Raw genomic sequence first — 26,593 nt, 5'->3', positions numbered from 1 at the left:
TTTTGATTTCAGGATAGATTTTTTTAGTTTGTGATTCAATTTGATTTTCTCTTAAAAATTAATTTAAATTTAGCTTGAACGTTTTCAAAACAATAATATGATATTTGTTTAGTAAACGTTTAGAAAAAAAAACATATAAACATTTTTGGATTTATTTTTTGAAAATTATAATATGTCGTTCTAAAGTGACACCATTCCGATTTGCTTTTCTACATTTTTCTTTTTCAAAATTCAAAATTCCTCCCTTCCACACAATTAGGCGCTGTTCTTCTTCTTCCCCAGTTCTGACCCCAACTCCATAAATTCAAAAAAAAAGAAAAGAAATTTCCTTTTAAAAAACGAGCTTCTCTTTTGGGCATTCTGTTTTAGTATCCCCCAGTAGCACTACTTTAGCGCTATAAAGTGGCTCATATTGCCGGGTTTTATCGACTGTAAAAATACTATAATTTTGGAAAATTTGCTAGGGAATTAGTTGGAATAATATAGAGTTTTAATATGTTTAGGCTAGAATTTTGTTCTAAAAATATTCATCTAAAGTCTATCAAAACTATTCCCATCTGCCGTTCTTTTTTCTCGTACTATGTCATTCCTCAAAATGTTGCCATATTCCCTTTATCTCGTAGTGTCTAGTTTTTCTTGCACAGCTGGACATAGTGTGTTCGCGCATTATGAAGAGGTCTTGAACAATTATATATTTTGTTACGATAGAGAGAGAATGATGAGTGGAAAAGAATGGCGCCTTGATTACGCAGTGTGTAGAACAACAACATTGTACCCATTAGGGTGTACTTGGGTGGGAAAGTAGGATTTGGAACATATTTGAAGAAAGTACATATATTTTTCGTGGCGGGGACTTTTTAATCCAAATTGCTACAATTTGCCAGAAATTCAGTCAAAGTCCCTACTTCACTTTAAAAGGTTATATCTTGGTTCATTTTATAGATATCAATTAATGTTCAACTACACAACGATAGAAAAAGACCTAACAAAAATTTTGTCAATTGACAATTTTTGAATAGGACAAACGAAAACTAAGATATAAGCTGTAAAAGTTGAACATTGCAAAATTTAAAAAAGTGTTACCTAAATTGGCAAGTGAATAATAATTGTAGAAGTTTAGGTGCTTTTAATAAAAAAACATGCTTCATTCTCAGACTACCTAGAATTTCACAAAACTATACTAACATTGTTTTTTTCCAGATCTACACGGATTGGGCCAATCGGCACCTTTCGAAGGGCAGCTTATCAAAGTCGATTAGGGATATTTCCAATGATTTTCGCGACTATCGACTGGTTTCTCAGCTTATTAATGTGATCGGTGAGTTGATTTCTTTTAAGTTAGAAATATTCCAAATTGCCTCGATAAATTCAATAGCCGGAAAATTTCAACTGTTAAATAATGAATGACCTGTTAAAACCTCGCGGCGTGTTGCTAAAGAACAATAAATTGGTAAGAGAGGAGGGGATCGGAACCTTCCATCTTCTTGAACAATTGTCCAGTAGAGTTGAAACAGAATGGGGCGCCGAGAGTTTAATGTCCTCTCCTCTTTGAAATATATGACTCTTCGAGTTGATTGGAAGATAAAGAGAAAGAAGCCGGGAGGGCTCCAAGAGAAAGAAAGAGAAAAAGAGTTTGTTAAATGTAATAATTGGTCACTTCTGGGCGAGAGTGTCCACGCGTTGGCTCCCGCACAGCTCCTCCTATCTGTTTTTTTTTCGAGAAAAATAGATTTTTTTGTGTTTTGAACCGGACACTATGAGACTGCTACTTTGACCTTAAAAGTACAGTATTTGGATTTATCAATCTACAGATTTGCTGCCGAGACCCATCTTAATAAATCCGTGTGCTTTAAAAAAAGTCTCGCGATATTACACTACTGTATACTGTAGCATAAAAAAATGTACAGTAACTAAAAATAAATTAAGTGGGATATTTTGTATGTGAATTCAAAAGTGAAAAATTGAAATTCTTGAAAGAAAGCTTGAAAAAATTCGTAGGATTTTTTTTGAACGACCTCCAAGTTATGATAGGGGAATAATAAGTAATTGCCATTAACTTTGGTAAATGAAAAAAAATTTCATTTATAATACTAAACTTAATGGCAATTACTTATTATTCCCCTATAAATAAGTTAAAATATCCCAGAATCGTAACAAAATATTTTTGTTTTTCTAATGTGGCTTATCCCTTCCAATCGTTCCCCCTTCGCAGATTCGATAGTCTCAAATTTCATTGGTTAGTAGTCATTAGATAGCTGGACGATGAGCCAGTTTGATGAATGAACAGGTGTTCTTCGTGTCTTTCAGCTGTGAAATGCTCCAAGTAGCACCAGCCTTTTTCGCAGTCTACAAAAGGGCTGTGTACTACTTATGTATTTCTAATTTTTGAAACAACTTCCCAGTTTGAGCATTTTATGATTTTTCCGAGAATAGTGTTTTGTTAAAGATGCCGAGAACCTGAAGGTCATCCGGCTTTAGAAGAGAAAGTTTTTCGGCGGGAAGACGAAAGAAACATGTCTGATAAGGTGTCTAGTGGAACCCATAAATTTGACTCATTTCCTAAATTTTTTTTATTTATTCGGAGCAATCCTACAAAAAAACTTTTTAAATTTAACGATTCCCCTCATCTTAAAAAACTAGGTCATGATGGGTCTATAGCACCCTTTTCAATTGAATTGAAACCTGATAGATGCATCTAAACTCCCCCGAAGTTTCGCGCATTTTCTTCCTCTACTCCAGTATACACTGCCACCGATCTATAGTGATGAATGAGTTTCGATGGTAGGGTGTTGCCAAGAAGTTAACGACAGTGGGTAGGAAGTGTTCTTTTGTTCTTTTTCAATTCATTACTTTTTAGGATAGTTGTCGAGTTGCCGGAATTTTGAAAATGTTAGCAAAACTCTTAAAAATTATACTGTTTTGAACTTATAAAAAATCGTACAAGTTTTCAATTTTTCGCTTTTTGCCTATATAAGCAATATATCTGAAAATTTTAAAATTTCAAAATAAGTGAGCAAAAAGTGTTGTCAACTTACGTGCCTGTTCTATGCAGTTAGACTTTGTAAGCCTCATTTTAAATTTAAAAATTGCTGAACATTCCGTAACTGTCGCCAGATGTTTTGGATATTTTTTGCAACGTTTTTCCAAAAAGATTTGGATTTTTTCAGAGATTTTCTAGTGACTGCATTTCATAAAATTTCAATTGATCTGATAAATTCCTCCGAAAACTGGTTGCTATCAAACTTCTTCCTTACTTTCTCAGTCCATTGTTGAGTGGATTCCATAAGATTTTAAATTTCAAATACCCTTTAACAACGCTATTTTGTACTTTTCTTCGCTCACAAAAAAATTTGTCCTCCACCAATTTGTGCTTCCATCCCCGCATCGTTCGGTCGTCAGCACAACTATCCATTGAGAAGTTAATTGGTGATTTATCGAGTATTACGCTCTCAGTGTTTGTGTGCCGGTGTCCATCAATCTGCTCTTTTTCTTCTTCTTTTCATTCTTCAGTAGTTTATGAATTCCTCCTCGTCGCCTCACAAAATTCGCCGGACCAATTGGATCGCAATCACTTCTCGTTTTTTTTTTGTGTCTTGTCGAAGAGGAAGATGCTGCAAACGAACGGGAGAAGAGAGAGAAATGATGAAGATATTCAGGGACGGGGAGCGATTCATGTTTCACATGCAATTTTACATTATTTCACGATTTAAAATGATGTGAAATTGGGACGGATCCCGATGGGAGCGGAATTTGAAACTTAAAAATATAATCACTTTACGTTTTGTGTAAAGCATCGAACACATGAGAACTCTCATTTTTGTGATGTTGTTTCGTTATTTTGATCTAGCCGACAATTTCGAGTTTGATAAAGTTTGTAGCCGGTGCTATACCTAGATTAGCAGCCGACATCTAACTAGATGTCTGAATTAGCAGCCGACATCTAACGGAATGTCTGAATTAGCAGCCGACAGAATATATGTTGTTGCAGTAACCGACAATTCACGGGCTACTACCTCATACAGTCCTCATACAGTGCGCATAATTTGTCTGTTTTTTTACTGGGCATGTATTATAAAAAATAACTACAATTTTTCTTGAAATATTCTGCTTCCCGCTAACTCAACGAGCCCCGGAAGCCATATCCCAAAAGAAACAAAAACAACAACAATTGGTCAGAGATGAAGGTGCTCTCTGCTGGCTCTAGATATACATATATCTGTCATCATCATCATCCATTTTGTTTCCTCCTCAAAACTTGCTACAAGTGCACATTTCTCCATTCTTTGTGGTCCCCTTGCTTGTTGCTATCTCTTGTAGGTGGACATCACTTTTTTTCTCAATCGGAAGTGAAAACTACTATCGGTGTTATCAGTCGTTTTATGGCTTTCAGTTGTGCTCTGCTAGGCGGAAATTTTGTAAAGTAGTAAAGTAAAAAATTTGGATCAGTTTTATTTTGTCTGACAATTTTCAGTTTTCAATTTCTTGACATGTTTCTTTGACTCTTACCTTCCCTCTTCTGATTTTCTCACCTAACAACTGTTCCCCATCTCGCGCAAATTATGCTCCTCCCCGCCTCCCGTAATTTATGTATTCGAAATAGCCCATTTCAATCTTTGCAGTTCCGATCAACGAATTCTCGCCTGCATTCACGAAACGTTTGGCAAAAATCACATCGAACGTAAGTGTTTTTTTTTCACTTTTTGAAATCAATTTTGCCCCTGAAAAGTTGAACTCGTAGGGACAAAGTGTTGTGACTCACGCCTCTAAAACAAACACAATTTTTAGAGCGTTTTTGTGGAACAGAAGGCAAAAATTTTGTGTTTGTTAAAATGGTAGCGAGGTTTTTTTCTGTTTCACAATTTTTTGGAATTTTTGCGACAGCTACATATTTCAGACAATTTTGGAAATTTTGAACTTATATGAGTTTCGCAAAAGTTGGTAAATCTTAATTTTGCGAAATAATTATGCTTGTTAAGTTATTTTATCGAATTTTCTCTATTAATATTGCACCAAACAGTTGTTAGTTTTTTTTTCTATAGATTTGTAGTTAATAATTTATTGATATCTTAAAAATGAGCCGAGATATAACTTCTCAAAGTAAAGTAATTCTAGATCTGATCAAATGACTTTTGGAAACTTTGCAACTAAATGAAATATATTTTTAATAAAATTAAACAATTTTAAGAAGCTTCTTCTGTCATTTCTAATTTAGACGGGCATAACGCCCTCCTGATAACCGTGAAACTTGACGTAATCCTCCATTTCGAATTGGATTACTCTCTCCCCCACCCACCCATCATTTCTTCTACTGACCTAATCGACCGTGATTGCAACATGCAAATCACTCACATTTCAAAACCAATCATTCCAATTCTTTCTCGTTTTCCCATTTTCTAGAATTCCTTCAATTAGAAGGGTTGGTTCGAGGCTGAAATTTTGACTAACGATTTCTGAAACTGTAAATTGCACTTTTTGAAAAATCTGCAGATTTTCTCCAAAAGTTGATTTCTGCAGAGTTTGCCGATTTCAAGAGTTTTTTGAAAGATTTTTTAGAAAAACATTATTTCAGCAATAAATTTCAGCTGTTTTGCACAAAATTAAATATTATCAAAAAACTAAAAATCAAAAATAAAAACTGTTTGCCCACCTCAAAAACCCAATTTTGGAGCAATTTTGAAAGGCTCTAAAGCTTTGGAAAAATACTTGTTCTTGTCATTTCCAAACCCTTATATAATCCAACAAATACATAGGAAAATTCAATCAAAAATCCCATTTCCAATGCTTTCTTAACCCACAAAAGTTTCAACACTCAATGTCTTCCCATAAACCCATTTCCAGTTGCCCTTCCTTTTTCCGGAAGACGACAATGATGACGTCGCATCAAATATTTACATGATTGTCATTTCGTGTTGATGACAACAATATTTTTGAAAAGCAGACATGACAACTTTTGGAGAAAATTCTTGTTTTACTACTATAGTTTCTCAAAAGTATTTTATTATGGTTTTTAAAAAATTGTTATAGAACGTTTGGAAAACTAAATTGGGTTTCCTAGTTATGAAAAAACCTCAAATTTGGAACCTCATATCTCGGTTGTCTTTTAATTTATCAAAAAATTATCAACTTTCAAAATATTTATTATTTCTTTTTCTATAGTTTTGTAGTTGACTATTTTTTAACATCCCTAAAATGAACTGAGATATAAGCTGCCAAAGAGGGCACCTGCAACGGCTATAGTATAATTTCAAAACTCAAATTCAAGACATCTTCTTAAAATCTGCTAAAATTGCAATATGATTTCAAGTTGAAAATGGTTTATCTCTCAATTTTTCCAATTCAATCACATATAATAATTCATCAATTTTCAGCTGGATGGCCTCGAAACGTGTCTCGACTACCTGAAAAATCTGGGTCTCGACTGCTCGAAACTCACCAAAACCGGTTAGTTTTCATATCATTATTTCCGTTTTTCCTCCCAACTTTTCCAAAAATTTTATTCCTTTTTTGTATCAAAACTATACATTTTCCCTAACATTCTTCCCAGTCTCCTCATCCTCAATTCTCTATCATTTCGATATGACACTCCAAGAGACTTTTTTGAGGCGAAAGCCAACTTTCTTTGGGACATGTCCCCAAGGGACATTCCTTCTTCAGAAAAACCTCAAATTTTGGTGCACACATTTCCGTCGCCTCTCGCTCATTTGAAGCCTATCATGTATATTTTAGAAGAAGGGTGGATTCAAGGCAAAAATAAAATTAAGACTTTTTACAACTTTTCGACTTTTTTTTTATTGTCCCCGGCCTCCGACAGTTTTTATGTTTTTGTATAGGGAGGCAGAGAGATTGAGGTTGGATTTGAGAGTGTTAATCCGACAAGTTCCGGTCATTTTATTCTTTTTTGCCTACATTCTTTGCATTTTTTTTGACGAAATTTTTCTCAGCTTTAAAACTTGTCTTATTTGTAAATTTGACCCTATTCTCCAAAAATGTCTTCCCATTATTTTTGTAGATTTTTGAAATTCACACTATTTAATTGTATGCAAAGCTGTGAACAACATGGCTTCAAACTCAAAAAAATCCATAAAATATTTCGAATTATTTTTGTCGAAATTCTGAAAAATCCCAAAAAATCAGAAATATTTTCTGACTAACTTTTGGCTACAAAACTCGACTTCCAAATCTTAACAGTATTTAACGTTTCTCAGAACACATTTTTTTTCCAGATTTTGAAATTTAAAAATCAAAGCTTCTAAATTCTAGACTTTTCAGCAACATCCCACAGATTTCAGCTCGTTTTTTTTGGCAAACTATAAGGTAAAATTTATCAAGGAACATTTTTCTATATACATATATATATATTGTTTCTATATCTCATTGTCAGCCCAGCTATTTTTTGTCCAAATGGTTTTTTTCCGTTCGTTCAACAATTCAAGAATCCATTAGCATTTAAATTGTTTCTTCGCCGCCTCCTCTCTAGAGCCTGACCGCATTTCGTCACATTCTAAGTGACTCATCGTTCCATTCGTTTTTTCTCACTTGATGATCGCCAACATATTTTTATTCTTTTTCTGGAACATCATATTTAGGAACGGAACATTTTCAAGTGTGAAGTTACGGTCTTGTACGTGAGCTAACAATTTTCCGTGTGAAATGTTTGAAAAATAGATGACGCTGGCATAATACTTATTGCTTTTGTTAGCTGACATCTACGAAATCCTTCTCACAATGACTCATCTATAACGGTATCTATTAGTAATACCGATTCCTCCCATCTCATTTCTCTTTTCAAATGCAAACACCTCGATCTCCCCTGACTCCCACAGTTCGTTGCCACGTCAAATTGTTATCTCTCTCCCTCTTTCTATTATCTCACTTGCCTCCTCACTTGTTGTTTTTTGGCTCTTCACACCTGTTCCATTTTCCGGAATGCTCTGTGCGCGGAAACCGTCTGGCACTTATTTCGAGAGCCCCCCCCCCCCCTTTGGTAGCAGGTGTTTGTCAGCAGCAGTTGACAGTGAGAGATGATAGAGGAAATGTAGAGACAGGCGGCAAGAAAATTTAGGTCAATAAATTTTTCATTTTTTGAATTTCTATTTTTTTTTAAATGGCCCTGTGTTCCGTAATTGAGAGCTGGCAAAATTTAGTTTACAGAGTATTTTGTTTATCAGTCTTAAAAAGTATTCAAATTAAAGGAAGAATAGGCGATAGGCAGGCACCGACACGCCTGCCTACCCCAAACTCGCCTACCTCCTACGAAATTAGTTTGCAACCTATTTTCCGGTTCCCATTTTCTGTTTGTTTTTATTCCTTCAAATCGAGGTTAACTTTTACATCGTATACAGTTTTTCTTCCTCTCCTCCCCCTTCTACATCTCGTCTAGTTTTAGTGCCGCTTTCCATATCTGAAAGATGACAATCTCGTGGTGCCTCGGTTATCTTGATTTTGAGGTTGAGGGCGCCGCTTTCTCCCTGCGTGAGTAATTACTACTCCTGTTTCATTTGGCAGAAATTGGAGAAAAGAAGGTTTTTCGCGCAACAGTGATGCATGTTTCGAACATTTTCGGAGACTTTCTGAAGCAGTTTCACAATTTTGCAAAAAGCTTGCCTTGTTCACATGCGCGCTGTCAATAACTGCCTCACATTCGTCAACTTTCGTTAAACTTCCTCTACTTTTCGCCGAACTTTCGACAAGTTTCGCTAAACTTCTGCCGATTACCGCTAAACGCTTAACAAAGTTCTTCAAACTTTCAAATTCAAACTCGCATTGACTTTAAGCGAACTTCGCCGATTTTCTCACAAAAAAGGCATCCTGCCGATGCTCAGCACAGTTGACCATCTAGTCTATTTTTATCAAATTTCCCGACATCTCACTCGTTAGTCAAAAAGCGAAACAGTCTCCCGCGCGTGCACTGCATCATTTCACCCCCGAAAGGCAACAACCTTCGGGCCCTCCCAGATGATAATCATCTCTTATCCATTTTTACTGATATACTGGAGAATATCTCTCACCCTCTCTCTCAATTGTTATTACTGTACGTTTTATTGATGTACTAGTTAGGCCATTTGTGATTGTTGCAAGTCTATTAAATCTAGACTTGGCTTTCCAATTTTATCACTACCCTCTTCAGGAGAGTGCAGACAGCCAGACACTCTATCTTCTCTGCGTCTATATCTCTACCATTTCCATTTAAAATTCCAGTTTTTCCTTTCGCAACATCCACCCTTACGAAATAGGCTTTTCTGTAATCCTCATGTCCTTCCCCTCCAACTTCTACAGTTCGTTCACCTTCTCGGTCCATTGAAACTCACCAAAGCCTCTTGCCAATGGGCCTTGGCGCCTAACATTCTTGCAGTCTAACGTTTAACGACTCTTCGGTTATTTTATGACCCAAGAAATATAAATTTCGCAAAAAACACACATGTGTGTGTGATGTTGGGATAACTAATTTACACTTCTTTCCATCTCAATTGTTGACTTTACTTCCGCCGGCTATCAGCTGGCAAAACCTAAAAAAACTGTGATAAATATTTTTTGAAAATTTTAAGCAGTTTGAGTTGGACTTCCATGAAATGTAGGCACGGTTTATGGCCTAGTGCCTGCTTGAAATCTGCTTTACGTTGACGTTTTTAGGCAGGTAGAGGTCTTCCGATGGTAGCCTAGCCAGGCGTTGAGGCTGCTAAATGGAAACCCTACAAGAAGTGAACCATTAAAATTGGCTTCGTCCAAATCCTAATTGAAAATGTCTTAAAATGAGCCTTCAAAAAAAGAGCAAAAATCATTCAAAGGCACCCCAGAATGGCTCTTCTCCTGCTCCTCTCTTTTTCTTCTTCTCCGAAATTTCATTTTCACACGATACCATTTACATTTATGAGGCGCTCGTCTTCCCGGGCTCTAGGTTTCTTCTCCTTTTTCTTTATTTTTTTCGCGCCTTCACTTTACGCCTTCTCTTTTTCCTCCTCTTCTTTTCTAAATTTATCACTTTCGCATGTCCTGATGATTTATTTCATCTCGCGGCTTTCGTCTAAACAGAGCATCCGGAGGGATAAACATTTAGATTTCTGGAGCTTTTCGACACTTTCAGCAAAGTTTTTGTGTAGTTTGAATTTAAAATTTGTTGAAATTCAGAGCAAGCAAATTTTGATTTCAAATTTTTTCAGTGATTTTGTTTAACTATTTCTCCTATTTTTGAAACTGGATTTTGCAGACACTCGATAATTTTAAACATTTTTTAATTACAAAATTTTATCAGTTTGAAAAAAAAGTGAGAGCCCTAAGCGCTTTTGCATGGAGTTAAAAAAATACAACATGTTCAAAACAATTATACATTTTCAGTTAATGTTCAAAAAACATCCGGTAAAAATAACTTCGAAAGTAGTTTCTGAAAACATAATCTTTCTTTGCAAGTCACCAGTAAACCATGCACCGATATCAAAACTGTCTAGCTTTTCTTATCCTATATCTTCTCTAAGTCTCTCCTCTCTCAACACATCTAAACTATACGATCCATACGAACTGAACTAATAGTCAACGAATCAAATCGAAAGAACCACACCAAAAAAAGGTTTCGATTCAGTGTAGAGGCGATACTTTTTTGTGGAAAAAAGAACACATACACAAACACGGCCATTCAATTCAGGAAAAAGAGAGCCCCCTTCCTTTCACTTCGTTCCTCACCATCCGTCTATCTATGTGTATTACAAACCAACAAATAAACTATTTTTTGGTGGTAAACACAATACATTTGTTTGTGATATTCTTGACCATCATTTTGAACTTTTTGAGACCTGGGATTCAGGCTTTTACTTGCCTGGAACCTAAAAGGTTTTGTTAGTTCATAGACACAATTCGGGGGTAGAGCCAGTTGGGAAAATAACCAGATATTATAGTAAAACTCTCGACTATGTTTCAAATATAATTCTTCTTCAAACCACTTCGAAATTTCTCGAATAGCTCAAATGTGTAAAAAAATTTGTCAATTTACCAAATCTTCATACGAAAATTTGAAAAATCTGAAAGTTTTTGGAATGTTTCCTTATGATATGCAGTTATTTTGGATTAGCTTATTTATTATTTAATTTATTATTTAAGCAAAGTTTTCATTGGCTCTTATCTACCTTGAAGCCTAGACAGGAGCTTGAAAAATAATTTCAAACTTACCCTACACAAATTTCAACCTTAATCCCAACTTACTTTCCTAATAAACTCCAACTTTTCAACTTTATATCATTCTCAAAAATCTTCATCAGCTTAAAAAAAACCTAAATTTAAAATTTCTCAGATATCGACAGCGGAAACTTGGGTGCAGTTCTCCAGCTGCTCTTCCTGCTCTCCACCTACAAGCAGAAGCTTCGGCAACTGAAAAAAGATCAGAAGAAATTGGAGCAACTACCCACATCCATTATGCCACCCGCGGTTTCTAAGTGAGTTTAATTTTGAGTTTACGACTACAAAAATGTGTTCTTTAATAACTATCTTCGACTTGAGTCTATTCTGTATGACTAGTTGTTGAGTGATTTTTCATTGAGAAAATATTAAAAGGAACATTATTTACTTTGCTTATTTGCCCTAACTTTGATTTAGTTTTTCGATCAACTAGATCTTACAAAACTTGCAATACAATTCCATTTTCAGATTACCCTCGCCACGTGTCGCCACGTCAGCAACCGCTTCAGCAACTAACCCAAATTCCAACTTTCCACAAATGTCAACATCCAGGCTTCAGACTCCACAGTCAAGAATATCGAAAATTGGTAAGAATTTTATTTTGAGCTCAAACTTGTATAAAATGCCCAGAAAAGAAGATGATAAAAATGTAGTTTTTTTGCAAAACTTCCACCTTTATTGCTCTAATATGACGGCTTATATCTCAATTTTCTTGAGTTTTATCAAAAAATTTTCCACTATACAAATGTAGAAAAGTATTTTGCACAAATTTTGTCAGTTGACAGCTTTGTAATAGATCCAAATGGAACCTAGATACAAGCTGTTAAAGTGGAAGGAGCGCAAGTCTATACTGGAAATAATGATCTGAAACAAATTTGTGCTATTCTCAAATGTTTAAGACATGTTTTGAAGATTTTTTCAAATTCGCACTAGTTTCAGAACCTTCCTTTTTGTATGAAAAAGTAAAAAAAAACTATTTCAAACCCTCACCGCCACCATGTTTCAACTCTTAATTTTTATAAAATTTTGCAATTTACAAATCGCCTCCCCTTGCCCGAAAAGTGCCCACCAAAATCAATTTCTCGGCTTCATAATGACTTTTAAATTGATGTGAGAAAACACAGAAGAGGCTAACTAAATTGACAGGGACAGGTTGTCCCTCTTCTCCCTCCTTCTCCCGCCTCCTCCTCCCGTTCCATCTCCAACAACAACAATTTTCCAATTTCGTTGTCCATTTTGCTTATAAACATTTGTGTGTGGAAGGAAACTACACGGGGAGACGGTCAATTAATTCGAATGAGAGCATGGCAATTACTCTTTCGGAAATTGATGAATAAAGATAGAGCCGATGACACTGGCTGGTAGTAGTATGAGTGTAGAATTGCTTTTTCATCGTCTCAACTTGCGCATGAGTCTTCCCCCGCTCTCATCACTGACAATTAATGTCGGGTTTTATGCGCTCTTTCCTATTCCGCCACTCATTCTGGGTTACCACAAACTGGAATACATTTTACTACTATTCAAGCCATTTATTTTGATATTTAATTTTGTGCAATTAGGGATAAACACGACTTTTAAAAGTTTATTTAAAAAAACGATATTTTCGATTTTAAAAAATCTGAAAAGTTTCAAAAAATCAATAAATATTCCCTAACAAATTGTATGGCTAAAATTTTATTTCTACTGTTGACAATATCTTTATATGTATCACTGTTTTCCATCTCAAAACCTTGAATCCCCCAAGTTATAGGAAGCTCCGTGTCACATTTCCCATGCTATGAATCGCTACTCAGCACATATCCAAAAATTAAGCTAGACGGTTGATAATTATTGGGCACGCGTAATAAAGTGCAAGCAGTTAGAATTTTAATTCAAGCACAGATTATCTATCAAATTCAATCTTTGAACATTCAGCCAGTTCGTACAATTTTCCATGCTTTTTGGCCCATTAAAAAACTTTCTCACCTCTTCATCCATCTCACTCGTATCATAAAAAGTATAGCAAAAGCCCGACTCTACTTTTTAAGAGAAGGAGATACTGAGCCACATGGCGTGTGACCCTTTTCATCTCGTCCGTTCGGTCTCAAATTCACGCTCATACTAACTCTTCAAATAGCCATAGACCTCCTTGTTTTCTTCTTCGTTTTGACTCGCGCCTATTTTTTGTGGCTGCCTGAAAGCCGGGAAAATTTAGTATATTTATGAGCTTATCTTTATGCAATACATAAAAAACGAGGCAATTTAAAAATATTAAAATTAATGAGGTTGTAGATGTAGATTTGGAAAAGAAGAAAAAAACAAAACAAATAGGAACCGCCAGATCAAAATTCTATTTAAAGGTTTTCAAGATGTTTAGGCAAGATTCGGCTGAACAGAAAACTGAAGTGCCTGCATAAATCTAGTGTAACGTTTAGATTGAACTCGGAAATCCTAAGCCTGAACTATAGCCTTATTCTAGATCTTAGTTGCGCATAAGCTCAAGCCCAAGCAGAAATGACTTGCATTTAGTTTAAGCCTAGATTGACTTGCTTGCTTCAGTCTAATCCAGACTAGATTTCCAAGAGAGTTTTCAATTTTAAATGTTTCCAGTTTCTTGTTACTTAAAATCTTAATGCCCTGTGATGCGTAAAATCGTTATCCCTTTCTCTCACACTTTCAATTACAGATTCATCAAAGATTGGTATCAAGCCAAAGACGTCTGGACTTAAACCACCCTCATCATCAACCACTTCATCAAATAATACAAATTCATTCCGTCCGTCGAGCCGTTCGAGTGGCAATAATAATGTTGGCTCGACGATATCCACATCTGCGAAGAGCTTAGGTATCCGATCCTTCCGGCTTCTTTTTAGAAATTATATTATTTCAGAATCATCATCAACGTACAGCTCTATTTCGAATCTAAACCGACCTACCTCCCAACTCCAAAAACCTTCTAGACCACAAACCCAGCTAGTTCGTGTTGCTACAACTACAAAAATCGGAAGCTCAAAGCTAGCCGCTCCGAAAGCCGTGAGCACCCCAAAACTTGCTTCTGTGAAGACTATTGGAGCAAAACAAGAGCCCGATAACAGCGGTGGTGGTGGTGGTGGAATGCTGAAATTAAAGTTATTCAGTAGCAAAAACCCATCTTCCTCATCGAATAGCCCACAACCTACGAGAAAGGCGGCGGCGGTGCCTCAACAACAAACTTTGTCGAAAATCGCTGCCCCAGTGAAAAGTGGCCTGAAGCCGCCGACCAGTAAGCTGGGAAGTGCCACGTCTATGTCGAAGCTTTGTACGGTGAGTATTTGAAATCGGAAATTGGAAATGTATTTTTTAAAAACTGAAAATTCTACAAAATAAATTAAAAATAAGATTTTTTCCTCTGATAGTATTGCATCCCACTATTTTACTTTGAAGATTTATATCTTGGTTCATATTGAAGATATCAGATATAGAAAAAGAAATAAAAAATATTTTGACAGTTGATAATTTTTGTATAGGACCAAAGACAAGTGAGATATAAGCTGTCAAAGTTGATTTTCAAGAAATTTTAAAACCCTAGTTTTGCGAAGCTCTGGGCCTCATCTATATTTAGAACCCGATTCGTACTTCTTCCGTTCCTTGACTCTACCAAAACCAAAACCAACCTACTAATAAAAATGATGAGACAATTGGGAATTGTCTCCCATTTTCTTCTTTCTCCTTGACACTCTTTCAGAATCTATGTCCCATCTTTTTGTCGTTGTGTCCCCCCATAAAGACTCTTCGCGGAAAAATGTTGCAACGGAAGTGATATTCCGAGCATTTTTCGACGTCGAGGGCCGAAAAACACATCTGGCTGACAAAGAGTAAAGCAATTTCTCAGCTCTTCTTCGCCGGTTTTTCAATTCGTTTTTCAAAATGAGCTACTACAGAGTGAAAGAGCACAAATTGCAAAACATTTTTGTGTGAGATGCACTTTTTGAAAAATTAACTTTACGTTTTCAGTTTCTAGTATTTATTTTTTTCATATAAATTAGAGCTTCTTAGACCTGCTATATTTTTTAAAACTTCCTACTGAAATATACGAGATTCTTTTGACTTTCCGGAATTGTCTTATGGCTTCTATTATTTATGAGAAAACATTTTTTAAAAATTTTTTTGAAAAAAAAACTGTGCATCTTCGTTTTTTACATAGTAATTTCCAGCCAAAAGTTTCCTACCGTAAAACGGACGCCCCAATCATATCTCAACAAGACTCGAAACGATGCTCAAAGAGCAGTGAAGAAGAGTCCGGATACGCTGGATTCAACAGCACGTCGCCAACGTCATCATCGACGGAAGGTTCCCTAAGCATGCATTCCACATCTTCCAAGGTTCGTTGTTTAGGAGAACTGTTTTTTTTTGTTTTCGTGACCTTCACATAGTCTCGGATGTTTATAAAAGTGAGGTCTCTGGGACACCTGCCATAAAATGTGAATCCGCCCATTTGTTGGTACAAAAAACTTTGCAGAGCACCTGCTTTATACATTTTTAGGATAAATGTCATACGGTATTTGTCAAACCCAAACTTTTTAAATTTTATTTTCAGATCAAAAATTGATGTTAAAAGTTTAAGATATTTACGAAAAAATGTTTTACTTAAAACTTTTTTATATGGATAAAATTTTAGAACATTCAGATAGGAGTTCCGTCCCTAAAACTTTTGTGGTCGCCGAGAAGCTTTCGAATTAATAATCTCATTTTATAAGTTCGAAACTAATTTTTTGTGCAACTGAATTTTTAGAGATGAAACTTTAAGTTTCAATTTATCCCATTTGAAACCGTCCCCTTCTATAAAACTTCAAAATTTTCAGAGTTCAACGTCAGACGAAAAGTCTCCGTCATCAGACGATCTTACTCTTAACGCCTCCATCGTGACAGCTATCAGACAGCCGATAGCCGCAACACCGGTTTCTCCAAATATTATCAACAAGCCTGTTGAGGTGAGTATTTTTTGTTTCTGGGTAGAGGCTTCTTGTCAAGTTTGGCCTAAATTATATTAACTTGGTTTAGAGGCTGGCAAAGCCATTGATCAAGCATGGGCTAAACTGGGCCGGCCTGAACCATGTACATATTCTTTGGCCCGAGTAGTTGCAATCTAAAGATTCGAAGCTGGCTTCAAAGTCGGACTAGGCAAAAGTGCAAAAATGGAAAATATCTTGAAATTCAATACGCTTTCCGTCTTTCCATTCTTCCTTTTTTGTCGTCTTTTGTTGCAGATTTTCCCTTTTTTAGATTTTAAGATTTTGATACACTTTAATGTCTGGCTTCGCCTTCCTAAGAGCCTTCCTATATTTTCGAAAAATAATCAATTTTTAGGAAAAACCAACACTGGCAGTGAAAGGAGTGAAAAGCACAGCGAAAAAAGATCCACCTCCAGCTGTTCCGCCACGTGACACCCAGCCAACAATCGGAGTTGTTAGTCCAATTATGGCACATAAGAAGTTGACAAATGGTACGTTTATTTCTGAACTTTACTTATGTTTCGGTCGGTGACGTTTTTGTTGACCATGTGATGGGAAGTAATTTTTGGATTATTTAAAGTTTGTGCGGGAATAGTAAGGAGGAGTACAATTATTTTATTTGTAGAAGGTTCAGTAAAACTTTGATTTTTCTGACCATAAGTTTTTTTTCTGAAAGTTGTTTAAAAAATTGAGTTAAAAAATAAAATAATACTCTATAAAAATTTCTAAATTCTTGGGAATTTTTTTCAAAAATGTTTTTCCAAATATGTCTAATAGTAAGATTTGTTTGTGAATTTACAAAACATATTTTAAAATACATTTTAATTTATTCGATTTTTTCGTTCGCAGGAACGACAAAAAATCAGAAAAAGCGAAATTTAATTCCAAAAAAAATATTTTGAAAACTCACAAATAAAGCTACTTTTCAAAAAATCAACAAAAAAAATATCAAAAGATTCATATTTTCAGAAATAGAGACATAGTCAAAAACTATCAAAAAATTCACTATTTTCCGGAAAAAAATTGAGAAAAATTCCAAAAATTGTAAAAAACAAAATTGAGAAAAATTCCAGAAATTGAAAAAAAATTCCTTTGAGGAAAATTTAAAAATTTTAAATGTGTGATTTCTGAAACCAAGCATTTTCCGACTTTTCGGCGATTTTCAGACTTGGGCTATAAATTTTTGTCAAAACTAGGAATCTTAAAATATTTGTATTTTTCGAAGAATGCTCCTCAATCTCAAATTCATATTTTATAATTTCAGACCCCGTGATATCTGAAAAACCAGAACCTGAAAAGCTCCAATCAATGAGCATCGACACGACGGACGTTCCACCGCTTCCACCTCTAAAATCAGTTGTTCCACTTAAAATGACTTCAATCCGACAACCACCAACGTACGATGTTCTTCTAAAACAAGGAAAAATCACATCGCCTGTCAAGTCGTTTGGTCAGTGCACCCCCCACCTCCAATTATTATGACAAATGACCATTTTGCAGGATATGAGCAGTCGTCCGCGTCTGAAGACTCCATTGTGGCTCATGCGTCGGCTCAGGTGACTCCGCCGACAAAAACTTCTGGTAATCATTCGCTGGAGAGAAGGATGGGAAAGAATAAGACATCAGGTAAATTTTGGAAACTTTGATTTTTTTTGTTGAAAAATAGCTTCAAATTATAAATTTTAAAAAATCCCAGAAAAATGATGTTTGTCAAAGGAAAACTTTTGATTTTTTGGTTTCTGAACTGTTTCGTTTAAAGTTAACCAACGTTGGAGCTCGTACCAAAAACTTTTTCTTTTGATAATTTTTGAATCTATAGTATTTTAATTTTTGGAATTGTGAAAGTTCTCTTGAGATGTATTAAGTTTTAGGCATAGGCAGGTGTGTAGGCAGAAAGGTATGATGTAGGCAGATAGGCTTGATATTTACCAAGCCAATAAACAGTAAATAATATTTAAAAAAAAACACTGAATAAATCAAAAGCTAATAATTATTGTTTATTGGACCTACCAACACCTTACATTTGCCTACATGCTTACCTATTCCTTGTTGTCTACATTTTGAACGTTAATCACTAATTCGGTGAATGAACACTTGTAGATTTTTAATTTCGACAGTAATTTTTGAGCACATTGGCGTTAGAATTTGAAAAAAAACCTTCGACAGTTGAATCCTCATAACTCTCAAAATATTTCAGAATCCAGCGGCTACACCTCTGACGCCGGTGTTGCGATGTGCGCCAAAATGAGGGAGAAGCTGAAAGAATACGATGACATGACTCGTCGAGCACAGAACGGCTATCCTGACAAGTGAGTTTTGGTAGTAGTAGTTGTAGTCCCTTGACACACATATGAACACATTCGCTGCTCGTTTCGGTGGTCAGGGAGCCATGGAGCAATTAATCCAGAAGGCTCAAAATTAATGAGCATCACTTGGTGATCGAGGAATCCCCGAAAGACGTTTGATAGCATCTTCTTCTTTTGCATTCTTTTTCTCTCTCTGCTGGGAGTCCCTGTTACACAGACATCTATTCATGCGCGAAGTGCAATTTTGGTTCCTAAAGATGAGAGGAGGAGGAGGAGCTATGACTTATGAATGAGCATCGAGGAACCGCGTGAAATAGTTTGGAGCTTAGATTGCAAATTACAGGAATATTCCGGTGACCTCAGTCTACTTGGCATTTGGCGGCAGTTTGGTAAAACTTGAGCCAAATTTTGTTTGGGTCACGCGTAATTTTCAAACAGTGGCAAGAATTTGCTCAACAAGTCTTGCTGGCCCAAGTCTTTCTAGAGTCTGTACCAAGCTTGGTCCAATACTTTTTGGGCCAAACTTTGGGAAGAAGTTGCCGCCAAATGCATTTTTTCAAAAATACTAGAACCAACATCTGGTTTAGCGCAAGTTGTCTCCTAGGAGGATATCCAAATGTTTATTTACTCTCTCTCTTTCTAACGAAGATCTATCGGTGCATCTCATAATGGAACCGATGCGGTTTTGCGCGCTTCGAAGAGCATTTCTTTGCTTTTGTTGCTTTTTTGTTATGCCTCTGAATTTGAAACTAGTTATGAAATTTGAGATGTTTCAGTGGAGATGGGCAAGATAGTTGGTATTACGAAAGTTTCATGAATTTTGAAATTCTGTAGTTCTGTGAGTCTGCATACTATAGCTCAAAAAGGTTCCGCTTGAGCCCTGCCTAAATTCAAAATTTCCTTTCAAGTCCTGTCCATTTAATTTAGGTTATGAAATAACGCGAACCTATCATTCTTCTTCGTCTCAATTTCTTTTTCATGTCACCCCGATCCTGTGGGTTTCAATCTTCTTTCAATTCACCCTAGATTTGGCGCACAAGCTCCCCTCTCTCTCTAATGCAGCTGTCCTCCCGCTTCCATTTTTGGCGACTTGCTTCCTTCCCTTCCCTTCCGTCGCCGGTTTCCTTCCGATTGCCTTGTGTTCCTATAATTAATTCATTAAGCCGAGAACAAACGAACGGGGTTTCTTTTTCTCCTCTTACCATCTTTTTGGCGGAATTGAATTCGTTTTGTGATAGTGAAGTGTTTGTCAAGAATTTTTGGTTTTTGGTAGCTTGCCAAATTATTGTTAGTATGCACCATGTTGCTCAGCATTGTGTTCAATATCTTGGTTTTATTTCAAAATTTGTTTCATAAAAACTTTTGTAGGGAGGTTTTCGTGGCGGGACCCACTTTTTCAAACTCTAGCCAAAAATGTGTGTCAATTCGGATCTCAAATTATCTCAACTATAACCTTAGAACGTTTTTTTCAAAAATTTCCGAAATCATATTTTTCGAAATTCCAATTTTTTTAAAGATTAAACTGCCAAATTTGAATTCCATGCGCCTTCCATTTGACTCCCATCATGACTACGTTCCGTGGGTCTCGCCACAAAAATTACAGTTCCTCGGAAGGTTTTTGTGGCGGGGCCTAGCAGAGCCCATAGGTGCCAAAGCTCCCGATGAGCTGATAAAAAATGTACTTCTAAGGAATATTATGCAAAAATAATTTGGAGCTTTTTTACTAGAAACAGTTTAAGAAAGAAAAAAGGTTTTTTTTTAATTTAAAAATTCAAATTTTGAATATTAAAGCCAAATTTGAGTTGATCACTTCGAGAAAATTCAAAAATTGAAAGCCTAGATTTTTGATGCAATTTATCTGGAAAGCGAACTTCTAAATTAGAAAAACTTATAAAAAAATCTAAATGTTTGAAATTTTTTATTTGAAATCCTAGTTGACTTTTTTTGATTTTTCTATTTGTTTCCAAGGTATAAGTCTTTGAAGTCGCCTCCTCAACCTCAAACCAGTGTGCCTCCATATTTGGAACACACACAAGCAAAAACCAATTGATAGTATGTGTTCGAGTAGCCACTTGACAAGAAGAAACTTGCCGACACTGGTGGCTGGTCACCATTCTCCTCTCTTTGTCATTTGCATAATCTTTCTCCCTCTTCCTCATAAATAACTAAACTGTGTGTCCTGCGCGTCCCCCGCTCTCGAGTAGTACGCAACGACGACCTGAACCGAGAATTTGCATGTTTCGAACTTTTATTGTTTCTTCTTTCCTTCTTCCTCTTGCAATACTTCAAGACACCTCTTCCACATCTTTTTGCTCGTAAACTTCAAGACAATGTGTTTTTAATTTAGACCCACCTCCTTTGCCCCCACTCGTTTTCCAAAATTGTTGCTCCTCCACTACTATTACTAGAATATGCACTCTCTCGGGTTGCGGAGCCCCATTGTTAGGTGCTCCTCTTTTGAAATTTTGAAAAGCGGCAAATTGTTGCCCTCCTCCCTCCCTAGGTGGTCTACTTCTCCTAGTAGTCGTAAGCTTTAGTTGCAATTGCCAGGTATTCTAGATTCTAGAAATGTCCTTTCTGTCGAGGCTTATTAGAAAGTGAGTTTCAGTGTAAGAGTTGATTGTGAGTATAAGCTTTTGTTAGGGTTAGAGTTAGGCTTAGGGTTCGGATTAGGCTTGTGTTGGACACATCGGCTTTGGGGCACTATTAAGATTAATTTCAAACGGTCTAGATCATAACTACAATTATTAGGGTGAATATTAAATGAAGTGTGTCATAATTGTACCTTTGTTGGCCGCCCGTTCGGCTCCTATGCACCACCTCCATTTGCCTCTGTCCCCCCGGTCGCAATTTCTTAATGACCAATTGCACGCGCGCCCGCAATCAAGATTGAAACACTCGGCATGTCTTTCTTGAAGACTAGTAAAACGTTTGTTTCATCCCGTCCGATCCTCCTTGATGCCTTCCATCTGCTCCTCGGCGCCCCCCCCCCCCCGAAACGTCTCTTAAACCGATTATAATGATTCGTTTGAGTGGTGGGGATTGGTAGAAGTACTTCTTCTCCATCTTCTTCTTATTCTTAATCTTAAGACACATCCGATTTGAATACGTTTAGAGGATTTTTAAAGTTGTATATTTCCATGATAGTAATAAATTTTCTGCGTCTAGAATAATAATGTTTGCGCTATTTTCCATATTATCAAATTTCTAAATTTAATTGTTTCAGCTTCGAAGACAGTTCCTCCTTGTCGTCTGGAATATCCGATAACAACGAGCTCGACGACATATCCACGGACGATTTGTCCGGAGTGTAAGTTCATTTTTGAAGTAAATGTGATCTACCACCCTGGAACTTTTACCAAAACTCCAAGAGAACTAGAAGTTGCTAGAAAATTTATACGTTTTAAAGTTTATATAAAAGTCATTGAAGTTCTCTAGAACGTTTCATTTGAAATTAGACTAAAATTCGCTGAAAAACATCATGTTAAAATTTGAATCTTTAAATTTTAATGTGAAAATCAATCGGAATTTGTTTGGTTTTTTTTGTAATAATTAAACAAATTTTTAAAGAATCACCGACGACATGAAAAAACTAAAATTGGAAATTGTTTTTTAAAGGATTTTTCAAAATTATTTGAAAGTTTCATAATTTTCTGATATTTTTTATATATCTGATTTTCGAGTTCAACATACCATCCAGCATTTCCTGCAAAATATTTGTTGACTCCATTAGTCCTTGTCTCGGGGACCATTCGGAGTTTGTTTATCCATAAGGTGCCAACCAACAAACTATTTCATTACACCCTTCCATCCCATATACCTCTTATAATAATAACAAGTCGTCGTCGGTGGTGGTCAGCTGCCTTCGCCATCTTGAGTAATTGGCAAGCAAAGGGTGGTCTCAGAAAAGGAACACATTTTCCCGCGCGGACCTTCTATGCTCCTGGAGCTCTCCTTCTCCCAAAACCAATCCATCTTGGTGTTCCGTTTCGCATAATTTCTCAATTTCACTCTGAATTGACTTGTGTTGTTGGTGATCGAGTGTAAGAGGGGAGGAGGAGAAGGAGATTTATGAACTGGTCTCAAGTCCTATTTCCGGATTTCAATTTCATCGTTTTCTCGCGCATTTTCTGTTTTATTGGACCCCACATAGAGGAAATTTGAATTTAGGTCTTACAGAAGTAGCAGAATTTCTTTTTTCTAAAATATAAAGGTTTTAATTTTAGCCTCAATCTAATTAAATTCCAATCTGAAAGTTTGTATAAATGTTTCAAAAATTGTCTTTTGCAAATATAATTTTGATGAAAGATATAACGTTTTTTGATCGAGTGAAGCAACAATTTTATTTTCAAAAAACTGATCTTCCTTGACGTCTTATATGTATCTCGTTTGTCTTAAGTTTTATCAAAAAATGTTTCACTCTTAAAATATAGAGATATCTAGGTACATCTAAAAATAAAGTTTTACTCCAAATTCAAGTGTTATCGGAGCAACATTTTAAATTGATTTCTTGAATAATTTCTCCAATTCCAAAATTTTTTCAGAGACATGGCAACAGTCGCCTCCAAACATAGCGACTATTCCCACTTTGTTCGCCATCCCACGTCTTCTTCCTCAAAGCCCCGAGTCCCCAGTCGGTCCTCCACATCAGTCGATTCTCGATCTCGAGCAGAACAGGAGAATGTGTACAAACTTCTGTCCCAGTGCCGAACGAGCCAACGTGGCGCCGCTGCCACCTCAACCTTCGGACAACATTCGCTAAGATCCCCGGGATACTCATCCTATTCTCCACACTTATCAGTGTCAGCTGATAAGGACACAATGTCTATGCACTCACAGACTAGTCGACGACCTTCTTCACAAAAACCAAGCTATTCAGGTGAGGCATTTCAATTATTTTCTTTCAAAGGAAAATCTAAACTTTCCCACTTCTATTCACCTATTTTCTGTGTTCCATTCTTTTCTATCGCTTACCTCTTTTCCAGGCCAATTTCATTCACTTGATCGTAAATGCCACCTTCAAGAGTTCACATCCACCGAGCACAGAATGGCGGCTCTCTTGAGCCCGAGACGGGTGCCGAACTCGATGTCGAAATATGATTCTTCAGGTAACTTTTTGAGTGTTGCAACTGTGCTCTTTCGATTTATTCAATTGAGTTGGTCAGCTATGAGTTTGAGCAACAGAACTTTGCAAATCTCTAATTTCCAATGCTTCAACCTTATGTTCTAACAACTAACCAGGCACGCTTCTCATTTTAGCAGCCGCCCTCAACGCTTCGGGTATGTCTCGTTCAATGATCCTTCTCGAATCCCTTTCACCACGACCACCTCGACGTCACCAATCACCGGCTGACTCGTGCATTATCACAGCTTCTCCATCAGCCCCACGAAGATCACATTCGCCACGTGGCCCCACCGCCCGTATCCCACTTTCTCTCGCTTCTTCGCCTGTCCACGTCAATAACAATTGGGGTTCGCTTTTTTTAAAACTCTAATTTTTCCTTTGTTCGGTGTGTATGGGGAATTCATTGGAAAATAATTTAAAACAATTTTGACCTAAAAAGTAAATTCAGGATCCTACTCGGCGCGTTCCCGAGGTGGAAGCTCTACTGGTATCTATGGAGAGACGTTCCAACTGCACAGACTATCCGATGAAGTAAGTTTTGGAAAATTTCTAAAAATTATACCCTTTTTTAATTTTCTCGCTAAATTAGCTAATTTTCAACTACAAAATGACAGAAAAAAATGGCAGTTAAATATTTTATCAGTTGAAAATTTTTGTGTAGGATAGACGAGAACTGAGATATAAGCGGTCAAAGTTGAAATCTAGGGAAACAACTTTATTTTCATTGAGAATTTTCACAAACCCATACAAATGACTTCATTCTCCAAAAACTTTACAAAAAAATTTGAAAATAATCTTCTAAATTTCAGAAATCCCCCGCACATTCTGCCAAAAGTGAGATGGGATCCCAACTATCACTGGCTAGCACGACAGCATATGGATCTCTCAATGAGAAGTACGAACATGCTATTCGGGACATGGCACGTGACTTGGAGTGTTACAAGAACACTGTCGACTCACTAACCAAGAAACAGGAGAACTATGGAGCATTGTTTGATCTTTTTGAGCAAAAGCTTAGAAAACTCACTCAACACATTGATCGATCCAACTTGAAGCCTGAAGAGGCAATACGATTCAGGCAGGACATTGCTCATTTGAGGGATATTAGCAATCATCTTGCATCCAACTCAGCTCATGCTAACGTATGTTTAAATTTCAAAACATTAAAAAAAAGACTAGCCCAAGTATTTTTCAGGAAGGCGCTGGTGAGCTTCTTCGTCAACCATCTCTGGAATCAGTTGCATCCCATCGATCATCGATGTCATCGTCGTCGAAAAGCAGCAAGCAGGAGAAGATCAGCTTGAGCTCGTTTGGCAAGAACAAGAAGAGCTGGGTAAGTTCCCAAATTAGTTACACTCTAGAACCTTCTAAGTTTCAGGCGCTTTCCGTAGATTCTCAGGTACAGTGGTATAGTTATTGTGCGGTCCGTAGATTCTGTATTGTGAAAGTGTTTTGTCTAGTTGCTTTTGAAAAAATAAGATAGAAAAAAGCTAATCTATCATTCATCTCAAACTATTGTTCAACATTTCAGATCCGCTCCTCACTCTCCAAGTTCACCAAGAAGAAGAACAAGAACTACGACGAAGCACATATGCCATCAATTTCCGGATCTCAAGGAACTCTTGACAACATTGATGTGATTGAGTTGAAGCAAGAGCTCAAAGAACGCGATAGTGCACTTTACGAAGTCCGCCTTGACAATCTGGATCGTGCCCGCGAAGTTGATGTTCTGAGGGAGACAGTGAACAAGTTGAAAACCGAGAACAAGCAATTAAAGAAAGAAGTGGACAAACTCACCAACGGTCCAGCCACTCGTGCTTCTTCCCGCGCCTCAATTCCAGTTATCTACGACGATGAGCATGTCTATGATGCAGCGTGTAGCAGTACATCAGCTAGTCAATCTTCGAAACGATCCTCTGGCTGCAACTCAATCAAGGTTACTGTAAACGTGGACATCGCTGGAGAAATCAGTTCGATCGTTAACCCGGACAAAGAGATAATCGTAGGATATCTTGCCATGCCAACCAGTCAGTCATGCTGGAAAGACATTGATGTTTCTATTCTAGGACTATTTGAAGTCTACCTATCCAGAATTGATGTGGAGCATCAACTTGGAATCGATGCTCGTGATTCTATCCTTGGCTATCAAATTGGTGAACTTCGACGCGTCATTGGAGACTCCACAACCATGATAACCAGCCATCCAACTGACATTCTTACTTCCTCAACTACAATCCGAATGTTCATGCACGGTGCCGCACAGAGTCGCGTAGACAGTCTGGTCCTTGATATGCTTCTTCCAAAGCAAATGATTCTCCAACTCGTCAAGTCAATTTTGACAGAGAGACGTCTGGTGTTAGCTGGAGCAACTGGAATTGGAAAGAGCAAACTGGCGAAGACCCTGGCTGCTTATGTATCTATTCGAACAAATCAATCCGAAGATAGTATTGTTAATATCAGCATTCCTGAAAACAATAAAGAAGAATTGCTTCAAGTGGAACGACGCCTGGAAAAGATCTTGAGAAGCAAAGAATCATGCATCGTAATTCTAGATAATATCCCAAAGAATCGAATTGCATTTGTTGTATCCGTTTTTGCAAATGTCCCACTTCAAAACAACGAAGGTCCATTTGTAGTATGCACAGTCAACCGATATCAAATCCCTGAGCTTCAAATTCACCACAATTTCAAAATGTCAGTAATGTCGAATCGTCTCGAAGGATTCATCCTACGTTACCTCCGACGACGGGCGGTAGAGGATGAGTATCGTCTAACTGTACAGATGCCATCAGAGCTCTTCAAAATCATTGACTTCTTCCCAATAGCTCTTCAGGCCGTCAATAATTTTATTGAGAAAACGAATTCTGTTGATGTGACAGTTGGTCCAAGAGCATGCTTGAACTGTCCTCTAACTGTCGATGGATCCCGTGAATGGTTCATTCGATTGTGGAATGAGAACTTCATTCCATATTTGGAACGTGTTGCTAGAGATGGTAAGTGCGGTATATCCTACTTAAATATAACCTGAA

The 26,593-nt window shown here is 36.9% G+C and overlaps 1 protein-coding gene and 4 non-coding genes across 12 annotated transcripts in view; 1 reads left to right on the top strand and 4 right to left on the bottom strand.

Annotated features, from left to right (window-relative positions):
* unc-53 overlaps positions 1–26,593 on the top strand; it is a gene marked incomplete at both ends in the record, with an annotated part of 31,410 nt that overhangs the window by 4,297 nt on the left and 520 nt on the right. Inside the window, 21 exons of one of the 8 annotated variants that reach the window (NM_001026999.8) lie at positions 1,201–1,318; positions 4,620–4,678; positions 6,369–6,441; positions 11,279–11,420; positions 11,632–11,750; positions 13,829–13,987; positions 14,033–14,445; positions 15,336–15,503; positions 15,984–16,112; positions 16,489–16,624; positions 17,398–17,583; positions 17,634–17,759; positions 18,331–18,442; positions 21,666–21,749; positions 22,984–23,318; positions 23,425–23,547; positions 23,699–23,911; positions 24,013–24,095; positions 24,374–24,706; positions 24,760–24,897; positions 25,096–26,557. In NM_001026999.8, coding sequence (NP_001022170.1) covers positions 1,201–1,318; positions 4,620–4,678; positions 6,369–6,441; positions 11,279–11,420; positions 11,632–11,750; positions 13,829–13,987; positions 14,033–14,445; positions 15,336–15,503; positions 15,984–16,112; positions 16,489–16,624; positions 17,398–17,583; positions 17,634–17,759; positions 18,331–18,442; positions 21,666–21,749; positions 22,984–23,318; positions 23,425–23,547; positions 23,699–23,911; positions 24,013–24,095; positions 24,374–24,706; positions 24,760–24,897; positions 25,096–26,557 — 4,711 coding nt within the window. Of the gene's footprint in view, positions 1–1,200; positions 1,319–4,619; positions 4,679–6,366; positions 6,442–11,278; positions 11,421–11,631; positions 11,751–13,828; positions 13,988–14,032; positions 14,446–15,335; positions 15,504–15,983; positions 16,113–16,488; positions 16,625–17,397; positions 17,584–17,633; positions 17,760–18,330; positions 18,443–21,665; positions 21,750–22,983; positions 23,319–23,424; positions 23,548–23,698; positions 23,912–24,012; positions 24,096–24,373; positions 24,707–24,759; positions 24,898–24,942; positions 24,964–25,095; positions 26,558–26,593 lie in introns of those variants that run through there. The other 7 variants (NM_171039.3, NM_001026998.5, NM_001267343.3 and 4 more) reach the window with 7 other exon arrangements.
* C09H10.12 lies at positions 3,851–3,996 on the bottom strand. The gene has a single exon (NR_051654.1). It is a non-coding gene; the product is annotated as an Unclassified non-coding RNA C09H10.12 (non-coding RNA).
* C09H10.17 lies at positions 6,542–6,690 on the bottom strand. The gene has a single exon (NR_051653.1). It is a non-coding gene; the product is annotated as an Unclassified non-coding RNA C09H10.17 (non-coding RNA).
* C09H10.16 lies at positions 12,502–12,647 on the bottom strand. The gene has a single exon (NR_051652.1). It is a non-coding gene; the product is annotated as an Unclassified non-coding RNA C09H10.16 (non-coding RNA).
* On the bottom strand, positions 22,164–22,388 carry F45E10.3. The gene has a single exon (NR_051651.1). It is a non-coding gene; the product is annotated as an Unclassified non-coding RNA F45E10.3 (non-coding RNA).

This window comes from Caenorhabditis elegans, chromosome II (assembly GCF_000002985.6).
Source record: "Caenorhabditis elegans chromosome II".
In the NCBI taxonomy this organism is placed as follows: domain Eukaryota; kingdom Metazoa; phylum Nematoda; class Chromadorea; order Rhabditida; family Rhabditidae; genus Caenorhabditis; species Caenorhabditis elegans.
The sequence above is the reverse complement of the archived record's forward strand: the minus strand, read 5'-3'. Positions and strand labels throughout refer to the sequence as shown.